We start from the raw sequence: 21,501 nt of genomic DNA on the forward strand, positions 1-21,501 counted from the left end.
GCTGGGAAGGAGGGGAACGGAGGCAGCAGCGTCTCTGCGGCATACCAGCAAACCAGAAATTAGCTCCGTTCATCACAGGCACACGGGGCTTCCCTCAGCCCTCCTGTGCACTCACAGGAGTCGCGGGAAGGAGACAGACAGAGGAAGCGAGAGAGAGGTTGGGGAGGCGGGTTCTCCAGACTCGAAGGGCTTCCGGAATCTCTGAGTGGGCAGGAAGGAGTGCCTCACTCCTAGGCTCTTGGTGGGGGGGGGTTTCCCGTTCTGGAGGCGCCGGCAGTGAGCTTCTCTGGCCCATCTGTCCCCACTGGGGATGTCCGGGGTCATCTGGGCTCACCCCCAAAACAACAGGGGTTCGTATATGCATCTGGGGACATCTCCAGCTGGGGAAGCAGGTGAGCCTGTGGCCAGGGCAGCCCAGGGCAGAGGCCATCACCTCTGCAGGGCCCAGGGGCCACTTGGATTTTCCCCTTCTTCACCCCTACGGCAGAGCAGCTCTTGGAAAGCCTCATGGGCAGTGGTTTCTCTGAAGAACAGAATCCTGAAATAGTGAAGCTGGGGCCCACGTGTTGGGCGAAAGCATCACCCCAAGGAGTTTCGGGGGGGAAGTTACTTGGGCCTGCAGAAGCCATTGCAAACCTTTTGCCATCCCTTCATCCTTCCTTTTACTCATAGATGGAGGAAAACATGAAAGTTCTCTAAGGTACAATGAGCAATCCACGTTGAAGCTGATAGATACAGCCTTTCAAAAGCAACACAGGGGGCTTCCCTGGTGGCGCAGTGGTTGAGAATCTGCCTGCCAATGCAGGGAACACGGGTTCGAGCCCTGGTCTGGGAAGATCCCACATGCCGCGGAGCGACTTGGCCCGTGCGCCACAATTACTGAGCCTGCGCGTCTGGAGCCTGTGCTCCTCAACAAGAGAGGCCGCGACAGTGTGAGGCCCGTGCACCGCGATGAAGAGTGGCCCCCACTTGCCACAACTAGAGAAAGCCCTCGCACAGAAACGAAGACCCAGCACAGCCATAAATAAATAAATAAATAATTTAAAAAAAAAAAAAAGCAACACAGTGTGGCTTTCGGGGGCTTTCCATGGGTGCCCCACCGAGATTCTTTGAATACCTTGGCCTTCAAACCACTGGCCTTTCATCTAGGCGGCCGCTCCATCCTCCCGCACCACTTTCTCCATCAGTCCAGTCTTCTCTGCATTTTTCCTTGTCTTTTCTTGATGCTATTTCTCTCTCCATCTGCAAACACTGATTCCTCCCTAACTCTGATCCCACCATCTACTTCCCAACTGGTTCAAACACCATCCCTTGGCGACGAACTTAGGAACAGGGTATGGAACCGGAGACTGAGAAGGGCTGGCAGGACATTTTTCTGATCCAGGCACCCAAGGTGGTGGTTAAGTGACCCCAGCCAGCTGACTCTTCAGAGTACCCGAATGGGGCCTGCGGGTCGGGGAGCTGACCGGCACGTGGCCTCAGTAGCCAGGCTGACCTGAAGAACAGCTTGGGGGGCATGGCTCGGGTCGGGTGGCGGGGGAGACGGGTCCCAGGGGAGGGCAGGCGTGGGTGGAAAGACGGGGAAGGCGAGGGGGCTGCCAAGGCGGCAGCCTTGCAGACAAGCATTGTGGGCCAGAGGGAGAGGCTGGGAAAGCAGTTCAGCAGGGCAGGCATGCCTCCTTCCTGTTCTCCCAGATTCTCTCCATCCCTTTCGCTTCCCCTCTGCTCCATCCCCCTTCCCCCCCCACTCCCCCCACTCCCCCCAGCCAGCTCTTCTCTCACTTTCAGAATGGCAGGGGGTGTGGCCACTCCAGGAGAGCTTCCCGGGATGGGATGGAGGGGGCAAGACCTGCCTCTCCAGCCCTGAAGATGCTCTTTCAGAGTTCCGTGTTCGACACCGAAACGAGGACAGCTTGGGTTTGCACAGGAGGACAGTCGGGCTGCTGCCCTGGCTGCTGCAGCCCCTCACCGCTCCCTCCCCTCTGCTTCACCCCTGCCTGCCACAGAGAGTGGAAGGGAGATGGAGTGGCTTCAGGGAAGGCCTAGAGGGGGAGGGGAGGCCAGGAGGAAAGGGGATCGGAGGAGAACAGGAGAGAATGTGGCGAGGGAGAGGTGTGTCTGCGTGGAGAATGTTAAAATGGTAAAATCAGGTTGCATGTAAGTATGTGTTTTGTTTGGTCTTTTAAACACTATTTCCTTAAATTAGGCATAAGGCAAGGAAGGTGAAGACCAAAGTGTCGGGCAAACTTAGCCCAAAAGACACTTTTGAGTGTCCGTGGGATAAATCAAACCTTTTTGCCGCCAGACAGAACCTCGGAAGCGCTGGGGGCTCAGATAGGTGAGTGCCTCGCCCGAGCCCCACAGTCATCTGGTGGCAGAGCTGGGACAAGGGAGTGTGGTGTGGCTTGGGCAGTGGCTGGCATCTCCGCCTGACCTGGGACTGCAGATGACATTTCCAGAAAACATTTGGGTCTGCTCCCTGCAGGGCCCGCTGGGCTTGGTGGAGACACTGCACCGGGCTGTGCTGGGGGACAGGCAAGCACGGCCAGAGGCTTGGCCGAGGTCGGCTGTCCTCGTGGACATCAGTCACACTGAGAGGACCACGAGGCAGAGGGGCAGCGACATCGCGCCTTCCCTGTGTTGCGCACCTGTGACACATGACATCAGGTGTCACGTGGATCCCGCGCGGCACCAACACTTGCCTGTAGGTACTCGTAGATAGAGGAAACGCCTGTCAGTAGGAAGAAGCTCCTCTCTGTGCTCCCTGGGACTCGGGGGGTTAAGCAGAGCCCCTGGGCAGAAGTCTAGGCCTTGGGTCCAGAATAGTGCACCTGACCAATCACTTAAGTGTTCCCCTGAGCCCAGCCTGTGAGGGGTCTGAGAGAAGGTGCGGGGCGTGGCCCTGTCCTCAGGGTAACTCTCTACCTGCGGACACATGAAGCTCTAAGTTGCTGAGGGGAAACTCCCTCAGGACAGCTGTGGTCATGGCTTCGTGGATTCCGGGGAGGGGCGAGCCCAAAGGGACGGGGATTAAACTGGGGAGGATGAGGGCATGGGTGGGATTCCTCTAGGCTGTGAGGACTGCCTGAGAAGGGAACACTTCAGCTCGGCCTGGGGTGTAAGAGGGGCAGAGAGGCAGTGGGGATGTAGCCCCTGGACCCTCAGGGGAGAGGCGGGCCCTGAAGGACGTGGGCAGGGTCTCGGGTGGCAGCTCACCCCCCAGCTCCCAGCCTGCCCTGGTCCTGCCCTGAGGTTCCCGGCCCCTCTCCTCACCTCCCTCCATGGCACTCCTGTCACCCTGCAGCTGAGGGCGGTGACTGCGGCACGCATGGAGAAATGTTGTGAATGGCAGAGCTGCTCTGAGCTCCAGACTTCCTTTTGGGAGGGGGGCGGGTTGGGGGGAGAATCCAACCGTGAGGCATTTTCCTGGCGCTGAGGATAACCTTGTGGGAGGCCGAGGAAATCCAATTAGATGGGAAGGCTGGGGAGGCTGAGGGTGTGTGGGAGAAGGTTTCTTGGCGCTTTCTGGCTTCCCCAGGCCCTAAATGAGAAATCACAGCCCGGATCCCTCATTCCAGCCCCCAGCTCCCCTTCCCAGGGCCAGCACGCTCTGATTCCTGCCAGCCCCCATCCCCTCCTAACTCAGGGTGGGACAGTTCCCCCAGGGGGGAAACAGAGTCCCACCGTGGCGGCCCCCTCAGCCAGCGGTGCCCCCAGGGCAGCCGCCGCCGCTGTTCCCTTCCTCTCTCTGGTTGTCCCCTGCGCCCCCTCAGGCTGGTGCCCCTCTGAACCTGGCCTCTCCTGTTTGCTCTGAGCTCATCTGAGCTCTCCAGTGAGTGTCTATCTCACCCAGCTCAGCACGGATAAGGCGACGAGTGACCTCACTCCCCCGGACCAACAGCCTCCAGCGGTCCCGGACAGACAAATCAGTGAGCCCAGGCCCTGTTGCCTCTGAGACCCCCTCTCAGGCTTCCTTAGAGGCAGTTATGGGGGTGCACGGGAGCACGAGTGTGGAGGGCTCCTGCAGCCTCCACCCAGGGCCCCGCACGCCTAGGAGCTGCTCTCCCCGACGGCTTCTCCCTACCTTCCTGCTGTCCCCATCTCTCTCCAGTGATCCTGGGAGGGGAAAGAGGCCTCAACTGATGGAGCTGGCCTGGGACTGCCCTTTCTACTGAGATGAACAGGCCTGGGTGAAGACCCTTCCAGCAAGCCTCTTAGGAGAAGGTTCTGGAAGCCCTGTCCTGTCGGGGTGCTGGGCACCGAGACAGGTTCCCAGCCTTGTCTCTCTGCTCTGCTGAGGTCACGGGGAGGGTGCCTCTGGGGGGGCGGGACAGCAAAGTCCTCGGCCCATTGTCGGCCCCGCTCCAGGGTCGGGGCCGGCGAGTGGCTCTGCGTCCCTGTCATCTCGTGGCAGGCTGTCCTCGGAGGGTGTGAGGAACTCCAGTGGAGCATTCAGCCAGTCTGCCTGCGTGGGGGGCCCGGGCTGTGGGGAGGCGCGGTGACTAATCCTCAAGACACCAATTGTGAGCCTCTGGGGAGGAGGTGGTGGGAAGGTGGGCGGAGGAGGAGGGCACTGCGGGGCCCGGGGTTTCCTCACCAAGTCAGTTGCTTGGCTGCCCGCACGCGATCCCAGGAAAGGAAACCCATGGGGACCCAGACTCCCCGCAGGAGAACTACACCGCTGCGGGGTCCACGGTACCCCGTATTCGGACTCACCCAATATTTTCTGAGGCCCTCCTCACATGTCCCAGGCACCCATTCTCCCCACAACCCTGAGGTCGCTGGTGTTGGCCTCAATGTACAGATGGAGAATCTGAGGCGCAGAGAATAAGGGACTTACCTGCGAGAGGTCACCCGGCTAAGAGGGGATCCAGGTCCATGCAGCTATGTCTCTGACTGCAAGACCTGTGTGTTTTTCCTGGGTGCCTCAGGAGCTGCGCAAAGAGCCCTGATGATCTTGGCAGATCATCTAGGGCACAGGCCACAAGTCCCCCCGTTATCTGAGGGGGACTGAAAGCCCAAGGGGTGATGGCTGGGGCTGCACTCCGGACCCTCGAGGCCTCTCCACGAGAGGAGGCAGAGGCAGAGTCACCCCTGGGAACGTTCATTGGCCCGGCAAGTACCCATCGATTACTTCCACAGGCCCAGCACTTAGCACCGGGAAGGACGAGGAAGGCCTGGTCTCCGAGAGGAGAGATTCAGCTGAAATTCGACAGCAAATGGAGGAGGTACGGAGGATCCCAGAAGAAAACCTACACTGGCCTCGCTGGGCCTGGGAGAAGGTGCGTTGGAACTCAGGTCTTGGGCGTGAGTACAGCATGGGGCAGAACAGAACAGGACCTGCCAGTGGGCAGAGGGAAGGAGGGCAACAAGGGGTCCGAGATGGCCACGGCCTCTGCCGAGGGGTCTCTGCTTTTCTCCCTGGGCCTCTGCTGCGGAGTCAGCCCAGCTGCTCCAGAGGCCTGGCAAGTCTGTTCCCGTGACCCAGGGGACCCATTTAAGGGTCAGTCCAAGAGAAGCACTGGGGACAGTGCTTAAAAAGGAATGAGGGGCTTTCCCAATCCCTCAGACTTCTGGGAAAACGTTAGGTTTCAGGCCTCGATCCCTAAGTGATGTTTTTCTTCATATTTTGGGCTTATGAAATATAAGCATACAGAAGGGGATTAGCTGTTTTTATTTTCCAAGGAGGAAACATGAGAGGAAACAGGGCTTAAACTACAGCCTGGGAATTTCGATTGGTCATGCGATCCTCCTGAGAGAGGGGACGGACGGCACAGAAGTCTGTTGGGTGTAGTTAAAAGTGGGGTTGCTGCCCGGGTACCCTTCGGCAGGTGATGGATTCGTTTCCTTCTTCACTGAGGCCCGGTTACTTTCACTGGTGACAGAGGCTCTTGTTCCCCAGACCCTTTCCATAGCTTTTTTTTTTTTTTTTTTTTTTTTAATATTTTATTTTATTATTTTTTAAACTTAATTAATTTATTTTTTTTTTGGCTGTGTTGGGTCTTCGTTTCTGTGCGAGGGCTTTCTCTAGTTGCGGCGAGCGGGGGCCACTCTTCATCGCGGTGCGCGGGCCTCTCACTGTTGCGGCCTCTCTTGTTGCGGAGCACAGGCTCCAGACGCGCAGGCTCAGTAGCTGTGGCTCACGGGCCTAGTTGCTCCGCGGCATGTGGGATCTTCCCAGACCAGGGCTCGAACCCGTGTCCCCTGCATTAGCAGGCAGATTCTCAACCACTGCGCCACCAGGGAAGCCCCTCCATAGCTTTTTGAGATCCACAGTAGCTCATGCCTTGAAATCTATTTGTCCAGGGCAACTAGGTCTGCTTTACCCCCAAGGATGCACAGTTAGGGAGAATGGGGGAGCCAGAGGCGTCTGCATTTCTGTCTAAACCATTGATGGGGATTTTGGGGGTGATAACATTTCATCTGTGCTTTGAGGTCCCGCTGATCCCCTGGGCTGCTCTCGAGAGGATGCCCTCCAGGCAGCCAGAGGGAGGGTCCTGGGAACTGGGAGAATACCCGGGGTGGGAAATGTGAGGCCTGAAGGCACAGGCTCACCCTGCCACATGCCCACAGGCAGAGAAGGGGCCTGGATCCGCAGCCCTTCATCAGCTGGAGGAAAGTGAACAGAAGCCCTGAAGGGATGGCTGGACTGCTTGCATTCCCAGTGAGTCTAATGACCAGCTGCAGACTTTCCCTTCCAGAAAAGGAGAGCAGGGTCTCTAGGGTACCTGGCTAAGGGGAAAGGAAACTTAACACATGTCGAGTGCCTGCCACGCGTCAGCCTTGTGCCTGGAACTGCGCAAGGGTTGTCTTAGTGCATTGCCCCAACAAGTTTGGGTGGCGTAGATGTTAGCTCCGATGTACAGCCTAGGAAACCAGCTCCAAGAGGTTCGGTAACTTGCCCAAGTTTGCAGTGAGCAACCAATGTGTCGGGGCTCAAATCTGGAACCCTTGTCTTCAGAGTGGAACAGCCCCTGATTCTGGGTAGGCAAATGACCCTTTGCCACCTGTTGGGCTGACCCAGAGTAACCTGTTCTGAGCGGAGGTCCCAGAATAGCTCCAAGCGGACCCTTTCCGGTCAGGGAAGGCAGCCCCTCCTCCGTGCCCCGCCCATCACATTCGGTTGCTCTTGGCAGTGAGAGCCCCATCTGAGGACCAGGCGGCTCCTCCTGGGTCCTGTGGAGGAGTGGGGAGTTCCGGGGAGAAGGGGAGGAGCCAGGGGCTGGTGGAAACTCCCCAAGGCAGCAGGAACCAGGCTGGGAGTGGGGAGGAGGGACACGGGGGTGGGTTCCAGGCTTTTCCCCGCACTTCCTCAGGGATCGCTTTACATAACCAGGGCTGCTTAGTCACCGCTTTTTACTTTTTTTTTGGAAACAATTTTCTCAGCATCACAGCTCCCATCTCCATCCCTTACTAGTCACCGGTGCTAGGGAAGTCCCTTTTCTTCCGTTCCCTAGGCAACCCGGCACATTTGCCTTTCAAATGATCCAAGGCCTGGGCGGGGGTAGGAGTTCCCTCCCCCTGTACCCAGGCCTCCCACACAGCCACTCCCCACCTCCGTTGGCACTGTCATGTGGCCCAGCCACCCGGAGAAATCTGGGAGACCAAACGCCCTGCCTGTCAGCCCCTGTTCTAGACCCTCATATTTTCAGGCCTGGAGTTTGGCTCAGACTCAGGGCCCCCAGCTCATTTCTGGAGGTGCCATGTTGAACTTTAGGCATGGCTGGCTCTCCTCACTGCTCTCTTTGCGGGGGAAGGTGGCAGAGCTGGGCCCACCTCAGCGAGGCCCAGGACATCCACGGCTGACACCACGCCCTAAGAACAGGGCTTGCGGGCCCGGGCGCCCTGCTCACTCTCAATGTCTTGGGGCAGGGGAGGATTTGGCATGTCATGTCCTTCCTTCCATCCCCTCTGGCTCCCTCCAAACTGCCCATGTCAGCCTTGACTGGATGGAGGTGCCCAGTTGCTTGGGAAACAGCCTTGGTGTGGGAGTCGGGGTGAGGCGGGGAGTCCTCGGGGTCGGAGCTGCAAACACTGGGCAGAGGTGCCCAGAGCGCCCTCCTACATCCCCTTTCAAAGTCCCGATGTTGGTCCTGATGATATGAAGCCCTCCCTGACCAGTGGGTTCAATACCACCACTGAAGGGCGATTGTGTGCATTATAAAAACAGCATGGCACCAAATCACACAGCATGTAGGAACGTTTCACTCATTCACTCAACACCAATCTGGAGAGACCGCACTCCGTGCTAAGCATTGTGCAAACCGTCAGCTCCAAACCATCCATCAGAGAGTTTTAGAGCGCTTCAAATTGTCAGACAGGATTCTGGGATCACATACAGAAAATCTTATCCCCACACACATTAGGAGTCCTAATTAGGAGCAAAGTCTCTTAGAACTTCTTAAAGCATGAGTTCTTAACCTAGGATTCATGAACAGACTTCGAGGGGGGTCTGTAAATGGCCAGAGATTGCAAAATTGTATACATTTGTGCATGCTCGCCTGCATATTTCCGTAGAGAGAGGCCCAGCACTTTCAACAGATTGGGGTCTACGATCTTCCAAGGGTTAAGGCCCCTTCCTGTTATCAGAGGCCGGCCCAGGTTTGGAAGCAGCTTGTCTTAGGGTGTCTGAGAGTGAAAGTCCCCCACACAGCACGCCTCAGGATCAGTGTTGAATGACTGTGACCTAGTGATCAGCTTTCCAGGATCCTGGTGCTTGCCTCTGCCAGGGCCATGGGAAGCCCCCCTGCTGACCCCAGCCTTCCTGCTCAGACCCTAGCCTAGGTTCAACCTCAGCCAGAGGCGCTGAAGGGGCATTTCACACACAGCCACACCCGGCCTCTGCTGAGCCAGGCTTGCCCCCAGGTTTGGGTCCAGGGCTGTGGGATGGGCTCCTGCTTCTCTGTGGAAGGGCTGGGCAACCTGGGGCTTCTCAGGGCTCTGTCTCCCCTGTTCCGACCTCACTTTGATTCCCTTTCTATATTTAGACCTTTTCTCAGTCCTTTCTTGAGAATAAGCGAATGACGCCTAGCAGTTCTCTTTGTGCTTTTAATCCTCTTTCCCTGTAAGGAGAGATGGGCATGGCAGTCCAATCAGGAGCGGCAGGAGTCTACAGAAGTGCCTCCTCGGGTCTCTACACCCTCTCCTTCTGGCCTTGGCCCCGCCTCAGCTTCCTCACCTGGCCAAGGTGCCTGGAGCTGCCCTGGAGGGATGCACGAGGGGGCCGGGCCCTCCGAGAGGGAGGCCTTGCTGCTCCTGCAGCCTCTCTCAGCTTTCTGTGGCCAGTGGTCGGGTGTCCGGGAGAGGCCAGAAGGCTCTGGGTGGAATCAGATTCCTGGATTCAACCAGGGTCAGTGTGCTCCGTGAGATCTCAGAGGAGAGATCAGTATGATGCAGGGGCGAGGGGCACTCACTTCACTGCCTGTTGTCTGAGCACTTCATATGCACCAGGAGTGGAGCGGGTGTAGGTCGTGGAGCCAGGCCTGGAGGGCGAGGCCCAGAGGGACCCTCGCTGCCGAGTGACCTTGGGAAGGCTACCTCTCTGGACCGCAGGAGGCCGAGGACACCAGACCTCTAGGCCACTGTGAGGATGACAGAGATGGGTCATGTGACGTGCCTGCCCGGATCCTGGCGTGCAGCAGGCACTCCAGCTTTGCTGGTTTTCTTCTGTCCCCATCACTGGTACCCCGCTACCAAAACTGAGTACCTAGTGATGTGTAAGAGGAGACGGATGCCATAGAGGGCTGCGGAACACGTGAAGGAAGGCTCAGCGGAGGAGGTGGGGATCAGGTAGGATGGCAACAAGAGTAAAGACAAACTACGTGCCTGGAGGGGAGAAGGCACTCAGGACTCCAAGGCAGAAAAAAGGACCAGGACAGGCGGGAAGAGGCAGGCTGTGGCTATCCTGTAGCTGTTTTTAAAGATTCGTCATCGATGCCTTGTTTTTAAGGAAACTGAGGCAGTGGGGTGGCTGGACGGGCCTCCTAGCCTTGAATTCTGGCCCTGCTGCAGCCACTGGACGTGACCCCGTAGCCAACCTTGCATCCCGGGAGACGTGCCAGGCTTGGGTGCTGCCAGCCGGGTGCCTGATTTAGCACACGCCTTGTTAAGAGAAGCTAATTAACAAACCTGCATTTAAATAAGCAGCCGCCCCGGGTGTTTGTAACCACCGCCTTATTGAATTGTGACAAGTTATTAGCCCTTGCATGTTAAATGAAACAGAAGCATCCAGGAAAAGCCCCTAAATCCAGTCTGCATGGAGCAGATTCCTGCTGAGAAAATGACGGCAGCAAGAACAGATTCACTTGCCGCTTTGGGGAGAACTCCAGACCTCCTTTCCTTGGAGGTTACATAATCTTCTGTCAATAGCGATGACACCAGGAGGACAGCAGGGAGCGGGAGGGGAGGGCCATCAGAGGTGCTCTGAGCCCCATCTGAGGCTCCGCCTCCTTTTTGGGGGGCTGGAGACACAGCCTAGGCCAGGGGGCCAAGGCAGGCCACGCAGCACCTGCCTGCGGCCACAAACAGGCCCTGCAGGTCTGAGCTGCGGCTGGGCCTGCTTCCTCAGGGCCCGGGTGCGCTCAGAACACTTTGTCACCCCGTTTGGCTCTGCTTTGGGACAAAAGAACAGCTTATCATAGACCCATGGGGACCCGGCCTCCCTATGGAGTCAGCTTTAATCAGGGAATGTCTCTCTGCATTTCCTTTGGACTATGGGGAAACAGGATCAAGGGCCAGATTCAGTGATGTCTTGACTACTCTCTTCTTTTGAGAAAAAAGCCATTGACCCTCAGGTGCCCACCACCAAGGTTACCAGGCCTCAGGCAATGGAATTGGGAGCTGCCCTGTCCTCATGTTATTTTCCCTTGTCCTTCTGGGGCACCTTTAGGAACCTGACCCAGACCTTCCCTCAGCACCTCCTGCCCAGCGCCCAGGACAGCAGAACAGCCATATCAAGATGCCGAGTATCCTCCAATGAGGCATTTCCGAGGAGGCCACATCTCCAGGATGGGGTAAGACTGTAAAGGCAAGGATGTGGTTGAGTGTCGAGGTGCAGTCTGGTTTGGGACAAGTCTGCTGCGTGACGCCCCACCATGGCCGCGGCTCCACGTGTCAGGGCAGGGGATTGAGAGGAAAAGCCCGGTTAGGGAGGCAGGGCCGGGCAGTGGTCCTGGCAGGGTAACCTGGGAAAGTCCTGTGTCCTCTCTGAGCCTGCTTCCTCATTTAAAATGGGAACAGTAGCTACCATACAGGGTCCAGTGAGGAGCCCAGGAGATAACGTCTACAAATTCTATCTGGCATCCGATAAGCCTTTGATGAGTGTGCAGAGGACGCAGTGACAGGATGGATGAACGTGGAGCAGAGTTTCCTGGGCTCGCTGCGGCTCCAAGTTGACTTGGAGCTGAGCTTACATTTCGGCCCTGCTCTCTACCAGCTACATGACCCTGGACAAGGGAATTAACTCCTCCACACCCCGGTCTCCTCGTGTGTCCATCAGCGCTGATGCTCATCTCGCAGCGCTGAGCGAGGATGGAATGAGATAACGGACGTGCAGACAGTGCCCAGCGCAGAGCAGAAACGGAATAAATCCTGACTCTCCTTCCCTTTCTCCCTCCTGCTCGCTCCGTCCATCTTTTTGTCTCCCAGCAAGAAAACCGCTAAATCGTCCATTCTGGAGGGTTCTGGATTAGAGATACCAAGGAAAGGGTACTCTAGGACAGCGGTCCCCAACCTTTTTGGCACCAGGGGCTGGTTTCGTGGAAGACAAGTTTTGCACGGGTTGGTTGGGCGGGGGGGTGGCTCAGGCGGTAATGTGAGCGATGGGGAGTGGCAGATGAAGCCTCGCTCACTCGCCCGCTGCTCACCTCCTGTTTTGCGGCCCGGTTCCTAACAGGCAGTGACCAGTACTGGTCCGTGGCCCGGTGGCTGGGGACCCCTGCTCTAGTACATTATAATATTTGGGCCATGTTTTCCTTAGAATTAGGATGGGACCTATGGGAAAAGGCTAGATATATTTCTGAACTTGAAAACCCATCTGTTTGTGCCTTTTTAAAAGTTTCCACGGCAGGACTTCCCTGGTGGTCCACTGGTTAAGACTCTGCACTTCCACTGCAGGGGCCGTGGGCTCTATCCCTGGTTGGGGAAGTTCCACATGCCATGTGGTGCGGCAAAAAAAAAAAAGTTGCCACGGCAGTTAGACAGTGCAGAGAGGGAACAATCTCTTTCTCTCCTGTCCCTCTAACAGTCAGATCTTCAACTGACTAATCAAAGGTTATCCATCAGAGTTCACACTCCTTACATAGCTCCATGGCAGGCAGCGTGGGAAAGAGAGCCAATGGGAAGAATGGATGGCCAATGCCCTGGGAGTCGTGCGAAGGGAAGAGGGCTGGTCCCTCTAATCCCTCTAATTCAAGGTGGGTCCCTCCAGGAACACTTCCCAGATGCCTCTCTTGGCAGGGGTGCAGGATTTGCACAGGTAGGAAGAAGGGCAGTATTCTAGAAGAATGCAATCCAGTGAGTGGACTTGAAGAGTTGGCGTCTGTTTTTCTAGATGTGTCAGTTAAGTTAGCATGCAGCGTTTGTACTGCAGACGTGGTCAGAAGGGCAAGAATTACACAGGGTCTTAAAATCTCAAATCGCTCTTGCCTGGTAGACGTTCTCCAGGTCTGGGAATTGGCAGAAGTGGACGAAGCAGGGTTACCAGCATTTTGTTAGGTCACTTTTGTTTCAACAGTACTCACATCCTCTCCTTTCAGCCAGAAATTATGCTTTGTATAGATTCCCAGTTGGCCAGTGATGGCCAAGAGGCGTTAACTAGTAACACTAACATTTGCTCTTCTCTGCCCTTTCTATTCAATCAAGAAACACACACTGGAGGGCTTCCCTTGTGGCGCAGTAGTTAAGAAGCTGCCTGCCAATGCAGGGGACACGGGTTCAATCCCTGGCCCGGGAAGATCCCACATGCTGCGGTGCAACTAAGGCCGTGTGCCACAACTACTGAGCCCGCGTGCCACAACTACTGAAGCCCGTGCGCCTAGAGCCCGTGCTCCACACCAAGAGAAGCCACCGCAATGAGAAGCCCGCGGGGACCGCAACGAAGTGTAGCCCCTGCTCGCCGAAACTAGAGAAAGCCCAGGCGCAGCAACAAAGACCCAATGCAGCCAAAAATAAAATAAATAAATTAAAAAAAAAAAAAGAAACACACACTGGAGATGAGGATTAAACATGGAGTCTACTCCCAAGCACTTGAGTCAGAAAAATAAACTACTGCCACTCTTGCTGCTGCTGCTACTGGCACCCCTGTGCTAAGTTCCCGGATGGAGGAACGTCTGGGCCATGGTGGTTTCCGGGAGGAGACAGCCTCAGTGCTGCTTAAAAGAAGGTTGGCACAAGAAGGCCTTGCGCAGGGTGACGCTTTTAAGCTCAGCTTTAAAAGATGATCTAGGCAGATCATGGGGTTGAGCTGAGCGCTGGGAAGTGAAGACACAAACGATCTGCTAGGGAGGAGCACAGGAAGGCCGCCACTGCTGGGGTGGGAGTCGGGGGCGGGGTGGGAGGACTGCTGAGAAATGAGGCTTGGAGAGGAGGTCGGGCAGGTCAGGGAGGGCCCTACTGGCCATGCCAAGGCGTGTGGGTTTACCAGTCAACGGGTTAAGTAGGGGAGTGGTCCCACTCTTAGGAATATTCTGGGGTGGCTGTGATGTTGTAGAGGAGGAGGGGGTGGGGCAGGGTGGCGGAGTAGAGCGGGGAAGATACTCAGTTTCATTCTGAATGCATTGAGAGCGGGCTTGCAGAGCATCCAGAGAGACACACAGGTAATGGGCACCCAGATCTGGACTCAGGAAGAGGCAATGGGGTGTGCTGGAAGCCACGGGAATGGACGAGCTCCTCCTGGGAGAGCCTAACAGGAAAGGGAGGCTGGGAGAATCTGGGAGGGAAATCACGGTAGAGGCGCATTTCAAAATGGTAGGTGTCATCTACCGGTGACAGAGATGCCACTGGGATGAGAACCGCCAAGTCTCCTTCAGATATGGCAGTGAGAGGGTCAAAGCTGGAACCATTTCAGCACAGGAAAGATGGGCGGGGGCAGTGGTGAAGAGGGAGAAATTGCACACGCAGCCTGCTCTGAGAAGTAGCGTGGCTGGGAAAGGCAGGTGAGAAGTGGGGTGGCCATAGCTGGAGCTGGGGGGCTCTGGGAGCCTCTGGCAGTGAGGACTGAGGTTGGCAGGGCTGGGTGGGGCACACACAGCGTCCAGTGCTTCCCAGCTGGGTTCAAAGTCTCACACACACTTGCAGGGATGCTTGGGACACATACCTCGTCCCACAGCAACCGGGGCCTCAGTTTCCTCACCTGGAAGAGGAAGGGCCTGGATCATCGCAGTGCTAGGTCTTCTTTCAGCTCTCAAATTGGATTGTCCTTATGCTTGTTCATATGCTATGATGCTATATGGATTCCAAATTGACAGAAATTCTAAATTCTGGGTGGCGTTTTAGTAATATCTACCAAAAAGCCTTCGAACGTGTAAAACCTCTGACCTGAGAAGTTCTTCTAACAAAGTCACGGCCGAGGTGAATAAAGAGAGTGGGTATTCACAACTTTGTTCATTGTAGTGTTTGTGAAAAAAAGATACAACCTAATGTCCAATAGTAAGGAATCGGCTGAGTAAATTATAGTACATCCATATGGTAAACTACTTCTGCACTAAAAATCATGGTTTAGAAGAATATGTGTTGACATGGGAAAATGTTAATGATATATTGCTAAGTAAAAAAGCAGGCTATGTTACAGAATGTACAGTATGATACATTCATTTTTAAAATTTTTGATTAGGACACAGACCAAATCTTTAATTAATGTCATTTTTTCCTTCTCTTGGCAAGCAAGTAGAGTATTATCTGGAATAATGTAACTAAAAAAACTAAACAGAAAGACAGAGTTATACACCACGTGTGTTCATGTGAATTTTGAAGTCATTAGGAAAGTAGGTTGTCACGGAGTCAAGGAAGTGGAGATATTCTGAAATGAGAGAATTTTAGAAGTGGAATTCACCCTCGAGGTCAGGGGGCCCAACCTCCTCACTTTTCAGATGAAGAAGTTCAAGCTTAGCGGAAAGTCTAGGACAGTCACTTGTCGGGGATGAGGTTGGGGGACCAGGTCTAGAACAACCTCCGGTTGATGGCTGCATGTGGCCCTCAGAGACCCCCCCACTGAGATCTACGAGGTGACTGCATTCCTATGTACTCTGGGGCGGGGAGGGGGGTGGTCATGGACTCCTCCATTCCCTGCACACCCTGGGGCCGGATTGCTCAAGGCTGCTCGAGGGGTGCAGGGCTGTCTGGGCTACTGCAGCATTTCATTGTCACCCAGCCGAACTGGGGGGAGACGGCTGCACTCGCCCTGTCGTTCATGTTAATGCAGTAACACCGCACCGTCTTTCTAACGCAGGCCAGAGGGGTCAGGCCTGGCTTCTTCTCTGGCCCTATGGCCCGCTTGCTGACCGCCATGGCCACTCTGTCATCCCTTGCCTGGGCCACTGCAATAGCCTCCTGACAAGTCTCCCTGCTCCTACCCCTTGCCCAAAGCAGCCAGAGGGATCCTGCTCAAACCCAAGTAAAACATGCTCTTTCCTCTGCTCAGCTGCCCACTCACTGCCTCCTGGTACATGACATACACAGAGCAAGCCTGAGCCCATAACCAGGCCCTGCCTACCTGGCTCCCTCACCTCCCGGAACTCCTCTCCCATGCTTCCTCGCTCCCCCCTACCCCCACCGCCTTCAGCCACACTGGCCTCTCAGCTCTTCCCTGGACACAGCAGGCGTGTACCTGCCCCAGGCTCTTTGCACTGCCCAGTCCCTCTCCCTGGAGGGCTCTCCTCCCAGATTTCTGCATGCCTTGCTCCATCACTTCCCCCAAGTCTTCATTCAAATCTCACCTACTCAATGATCCCCACCCCGAGCACAGATTTAATCCTGCAAACTGTGCATCCCCCCCTTCACCCCACAATCCTGTTCTGCATTTCCCGCCCCTAGTATTTAACACCTCCTAATACACCAACTCATTCATTTATTTATTAAGCTCATTGTTGCCCGTTTGTTTCCCTCCTCTAGAAAGTAAGTTCCATGAGGAGAGGGATCTTAGTTTCATGCACTGATGCAACCGGAGTGCCTAGAATAGAGGGACTCAGAGTAACTGCTTAAAATATTTGTCGAATAAAAGCAGAAAATGGATAAAAGTTAAGAACTTGGAAACATTCCCCCTATCAGGAAAGCATAAGAGGAAATTTAAGATAGCTCTCGGTGAGAGGCACCTCGATGTTTAGGGGTGAGCACTGCGGATGAAGTCTAAAGTAAAGTTTGCCTGCTTCACACCCCCATCTCTGACTCTCAGCCCCGGAAGCACAGCCTTCGTTCCACCTATCTGGAAGCCTCTTTCTGTCGGCCTTCAACGTAGCCTTCAGTTGTGCAGGCTGTTAGATGATTCATTCATTCATTCACTCATTCATTTATTCATCGCACATGCAGGCACAGAGCCAGATGCTTTTTGCCCTGAAGGAGACTGCAGTCCGGAGGGGCGCGGGGACCCATGGAACTGACTGCCCCACAGACGTGTGGAAGGTCCTCGTAACGGGCAGACACAGGAATCAGAGGAGGTGGACCAGGGCGCCTTCGTAGGTCCGGAGGCGTCTGAAAGGTGGCTTGAAGGACGGACGAGCAGGTTAAGAGAGGGAAGAGGAAGAAAAGCATCTCAGAAAAGGCTCAGCAGTGGGAGAAACACTGGGAATACAGCGTGGCCGTGGCTGATTGGAATGATGGGTTCACGTGGGGTGGAGGGGGAAATAAAAGCTGGGCTGGGGCCTGACCTTGAAGGGTCCTGTGGCTACCTTTGAAGGCTGAGTTTTCTAGCTCCGAATTTGTACATTTTACAGGCTTCTGGAGAAACGGAGAGTTGGCTCCCTTCTCAGCCAACAGACGGGGTTTAATTGCTGTTACTGTCAGTGTAGTTGCAAATATCATATAAAAAGGGCTTTTTGGCTAATTGTTTTTAGAATAAAAATTCAGGAACTATGTATAGATATTATGCATCCAGGGTACTTTAAAGATCAAACTGTTTACATTACCCTTAAATACAGTCCTTAGCAGGAGGCGCTGGGATCTGTGAGTGACTGGGACACAAAATGATCCCCCAGGGCTTAAGATGCTGGAACAATATGACAGCAGTGACTTTTTTACTGGGGGTTGGGGGAGGGCAGTTGGGGAGGGTGCAGTCAGAGCCCTTTGACTGGCCAGAGGCTCAGAAGAATAGTCAGCTAAGCTGGGTAATTTCACAGGCACCATTAACCTAAACTACTGCCTTCAGGCAGACAACCAGCCTCCCCAGCACACAGAGAAGGCTGAATTCCAAGGGCTTCTGGGGGTGGTGGTGCTGGGGGTGGGCGAGGAAGGGGCTGCATTCTCATGGGCTCCCTGAGAACCTTAGGTGGTGGGGCTGAGAAGTAGGCCGGAGGCAGCCAGGTAGAGGCGAGCCTCGGCACTTCGCATCTGCAGCTTTCCCTCCTCAACCCAAATGGTACGGAGAGGATTTCTGAGCCACGCAAATAAAGCAAATTCATAACGAGTCATTGCCATCCTGTTTTCGTGCTCAAGCCTCTCTCAAATTTTAATTTGGGAGCTTTTAGAAAGGCAAATTTATCTGTGACACCATCCAACTTCTATTTTATTGGAAGCCTCATCTCAAAGGATGCAATTGACTCCTGAGAAAGCTGTGGGCTTCTCCTTTTGATATCTTCCCAAATTCTCTGTGCATGTGTGTGCGCATGCGTGTGCGCGCTCACGTGTGCACGTTTGTTTTAGGGTTCTCTACTTATCTGATGTACAAACGCGTAATGCATATTCACGAGGCAGCTACGGAAGTATATATATATGCGTGTGTGTGTATTTATCACATATATGTGTAATACAGCACAAGTCCTGTATGCCAATATTTAAGCTATCATATTTAATTTATTCAACAAACATTTAATTAGCACTTCCTACGCATTAAACACTGTCCTAGGCCCTGGGGGGGTAAAGTGATAAACAAGTTAGATAAAGCCCCTGCCTCCGGGGGCTAACATCCACTGGAGTCTTGATACAGGGTTTCCAACAAATGTGCAGAAATTTGTATCGACAGCCGTCAAGTGAGCTGGTGGGATATATATACAGTAGGTCAGTATCCTTTTTTTAATAAATTTATTTATTTTATTTATTTATTTTTGGCTGCTTTGGGTCTTCGTTGCTGCACGCAGGCTTTCTCTAGTTGCAGAGCGTGGGCTTCTCATTGCAGTGGCTTCTCTTGTTGCGGAGCACGGGCTCTAGGCACGCGGGCTTCAGTAGTTGTGGCACGTGGGCTCTAGAGCTCAGGCTCAGTGGTTGTGGCGCTCGGGCTTAGCTGCTCCGCGGCATGTGGGATCTTCCCAGACCAGGGCTCGAACCCGTGTCCCCTGCATTGGCAGGCGGATTCTTAACCACTGCGCCACCAGGGAAGCCCAGTGTCGTTTTAATACAGGAGAGACAGTCTATTTGAGTGGAACAATAGCAAGTGAGGGTGGCGCTGGGATTCCCTGCATAGGTGACCTCTCAGGGCTGCAGGGCCATGCCCCACTAGAATACTTTTGGGTGGTTTTAAGGTGTAGGTAAAAGAGCCCGGGGAAGGGTGGGTGGGACCCGGGTGGGTGGGACCCGCATATCCCATCCTTGTTTTTGGGTGTTTTTCAACATCTTCCTCCTCCCTGAAGCCTTCCCTGCTCACCCCAGGCATAACAAAAGTGTCCCTCTTATGACATCCTACTGTCTGTGCAATTCACCAGCCCTTATTATGTTCTGCTTTATGTTGATAGCTATCATTTTTGTTCTAAGCTTATTTTGCTCTTTCAAAGAACACGTGGGGAAATTCTACTCAGCGCCTGGCCCTGTGCTCTGGGGGACACAAAAATGAAGGACCGTAGCTTTGCCCATGAGGACCTGCCAGCCTAGTAAGAGGGCAGGAGAGCAAACCGTAATTACGAGGGCCAGGTGTATGACAGAGGTGTGCACAGGGCACCATGGGGGCAGGCAGTGGGGGGCTTGGCGGGGGAGCAAGAAGGTTCTCAGGCTCCGCATCAGAGATGATGCTTAAATGCTCCCCAAAGAAGCCACAGACTCCTTGGAATAGGGACCTTACCTAATTGTCTTTATATTCCCCCATAGCTGGGATGATCATATTCTCTTGCCCTGTGATTTAACTTTTTAAAAATAGCATTTAACGTCTGATTATAAAAAAAATACATGTTATAGAAAATTTAGAAAAAGATTTAAGCTCAAAAAAGAATATAAGGATCACTCATAACTCTACTACCCTGACCTAACTAACTACTATGAATATTTTGGTGTGTACCCTTTCCAATTTCTTTGGGAAATTTTGGATTGTGCTCTATGTAATTATTTTTAGTTTTCTTCTCCTTGTCATGTGACAATATGGCACGAGTATTTTATTGATGTCCTTACGCATTGATCTGCAGTCATTTTAATGGTTGCATAATATTCCACAGACCATAATTTATTTGCCCATCATTGCTTTTGGACAAATAGATTGTTTCTAACTTTTCACCATTATAAGCAACACTGTTATGTGGATAAATTGCTCCTCACATCCATTATAACTTCCTTAGTATAAATTTCTAGAAGGAGATTGCTGGGTCATAGGCTACGTACATCTTAAAGGCGTGTGATATTTGATACACACTGCCAAATAACCCTGCAAGAGGGTTTTTTAACAATTTACACTCCCATCAGCACTATGTGAGAGGACTCTGGTGTTATTATTATCATTTTTTTTTTTTAAAGAAACAAACCCCAAACATTGCCAAATAATGGCTGCAGTTGGCGTGGGTGAGGGAGAGGTATCAACACTTTCTCGTTTTCATTTGCATTTCTGACTACCAGTGTAGGTCTTCATTTTTCATATGTTCATTCTGTGTTTCTTTTTAAAGAACTTCATATTTCTGTCTTTTTGCCCATTTGTCTATTTATTACAAAATAAATTAATAACAGCTAACATTTATTGTGTGTATGTCATTTATTGAGGGTGTGTCAGGCATTGCCCTGAGTACTTTCTATACTGCTTTTTTTCCTTTGTTCCTTCCAACAGCTCATGAGTAACATACAATTGCAGTATTATCTTACTGATTTTTAAGTGACTCATATGTTAAAGATAGTAATCTTTTGTTGTCTATATCACAATTTTTTCCAATGTGTTGATCGTGTTTCAATTTTGTCTGAGGAGGTTTTGATCTATGGAGGTTTGAAGGTTTTATGGGAACAAATTGATCAACTATTTCGCTTCTGTCTTTGCAAATATATGTTAAAACGTCTTTTGCTATCTTGAGATCAGAGAAATACTAACAAATGTATATATATTTTTGGTTCTTTTATGGTCTAATTATTAACATTTAAATATTTAATCCATTTAGAATTTATTTTGATTATGAGAAAGAGCTTCAATGTTATCCGCACCCCCCGCCCCCACCAGTGATTAGCCAATCATCCCCTTAACACTTATGGAATAATCAATTCTTCCCCACTGGTCTTAAAATGATTCCTTTATCAGACACTGAGTATTTTAATCTTTTTCAGATCTTTCTCTTCCGTATCAATAATATGTCTGTGTATATTCTCACCAGTACCATCCTTTTTAATAATTGTAGTTCCTATAAAAATCCCTTTTTTAATCGACAAGGAGCACATGTGAAAATTAATTTGGAAAATACTGATTTATGAACTTCTGATATCTCTCCGTATATTAAAGTCTTTCATCCTCCCTGTGAAAGTTCTTTTTTTATTGAAATTCTTCACATTTATTGAAATTTTTCACATTTATTGAAATTTTTCACATTTATTGGACAGTTTATTTATCAATGAACTAGTGATCGGGTCTTCCCTGGTGGCGCAGTGGTTGGGAATCTGTCTGCCAGTGCAGGGGGCACGGGTTCGAGCCCTGGTCCAAGAAGATCCCACATGCCGCAGAGCAACTAAGCCCGTGCGCCATGACTACTGAGCCTGCGCTCTAGAGCCCGCGAGCCACAGCTACTGAGCCCACCTGCCACAACTACTGAAGCCCGTGTGCCTAGAGCCTGTGCTCCGCAACGGGAGAGGCCACCGCAATGAGAACCCCGCGCACCGCAACAAAGAGTAACCCCCGCTCACCACAACTGGAGAAAGCCCGCGTGCAGCAACGAAGACCGAACACAGACAAAAATAAATAAATAAATAAACTAATGATCAATACACTAAGGAGGTGTAGTTTGTATGCTGAAATGTGAGAATTTCTGAGCATTCCTATGGTTAAGAGGGCAATCAGGAGGGGATATTTAAAATTGGAAACGTATTGGCCAAATCCCAAAGGTGTGATCTCTGAGCCCAAGGTGGTCACTACAGCGCCTGCACGATGTTGGACACTCAATATTTCTGATGGGTTCACATTGGCAT

General features: G+C 52.8%; 1 protein-coding gene across 12 annotated transcripts in view; it reads right to left on the reverse strand.

The window, feature by feature from the left end:
• PEBP4 (phosphatidylethanolamine binding protein 4) overlaps positions 1-21,501 on the reverse strand; it is a 265,326-nt gene that overhangs the window by 59,526 nt on the left and 184,299 nt on the right. For 8 of the 12 annotated variants that reach the window (XM_082470757.1, XM_082470756.1, XM_082470753.1 and 5 more), the window contains one exon: positions 14,315-14,350. The exons of 3 other annotated variants lie outside the window; for them this stretch is intronic. In XM_082470757.1, the coding sequence (XP_082326883.1) occupies positions 14,315-14,350 (36 nt within the window). Of the gene's footprint in view, positions 1-9,269; positions 9,582-14,314; positions 14,351-21,501 lie in introns of those variants that run through there. One more of the 12 variants, XM_082470755.1, reaches the window with a different exon arrangement.

Source organism: Balaenoptera physalus, assembly GCF_965194825.1.
Source record: "Balaenoptera physalus genome assembly, chromosome: 7".
In the NCBI taxonomy this organism is placed as follows: domain Eukaryota; kingdom Metazoa; phylum Chordata; class Mammalia; order Artiodactyla; family Balaenopteridae; genus Balaenoptera; species Balaenoptera physalus.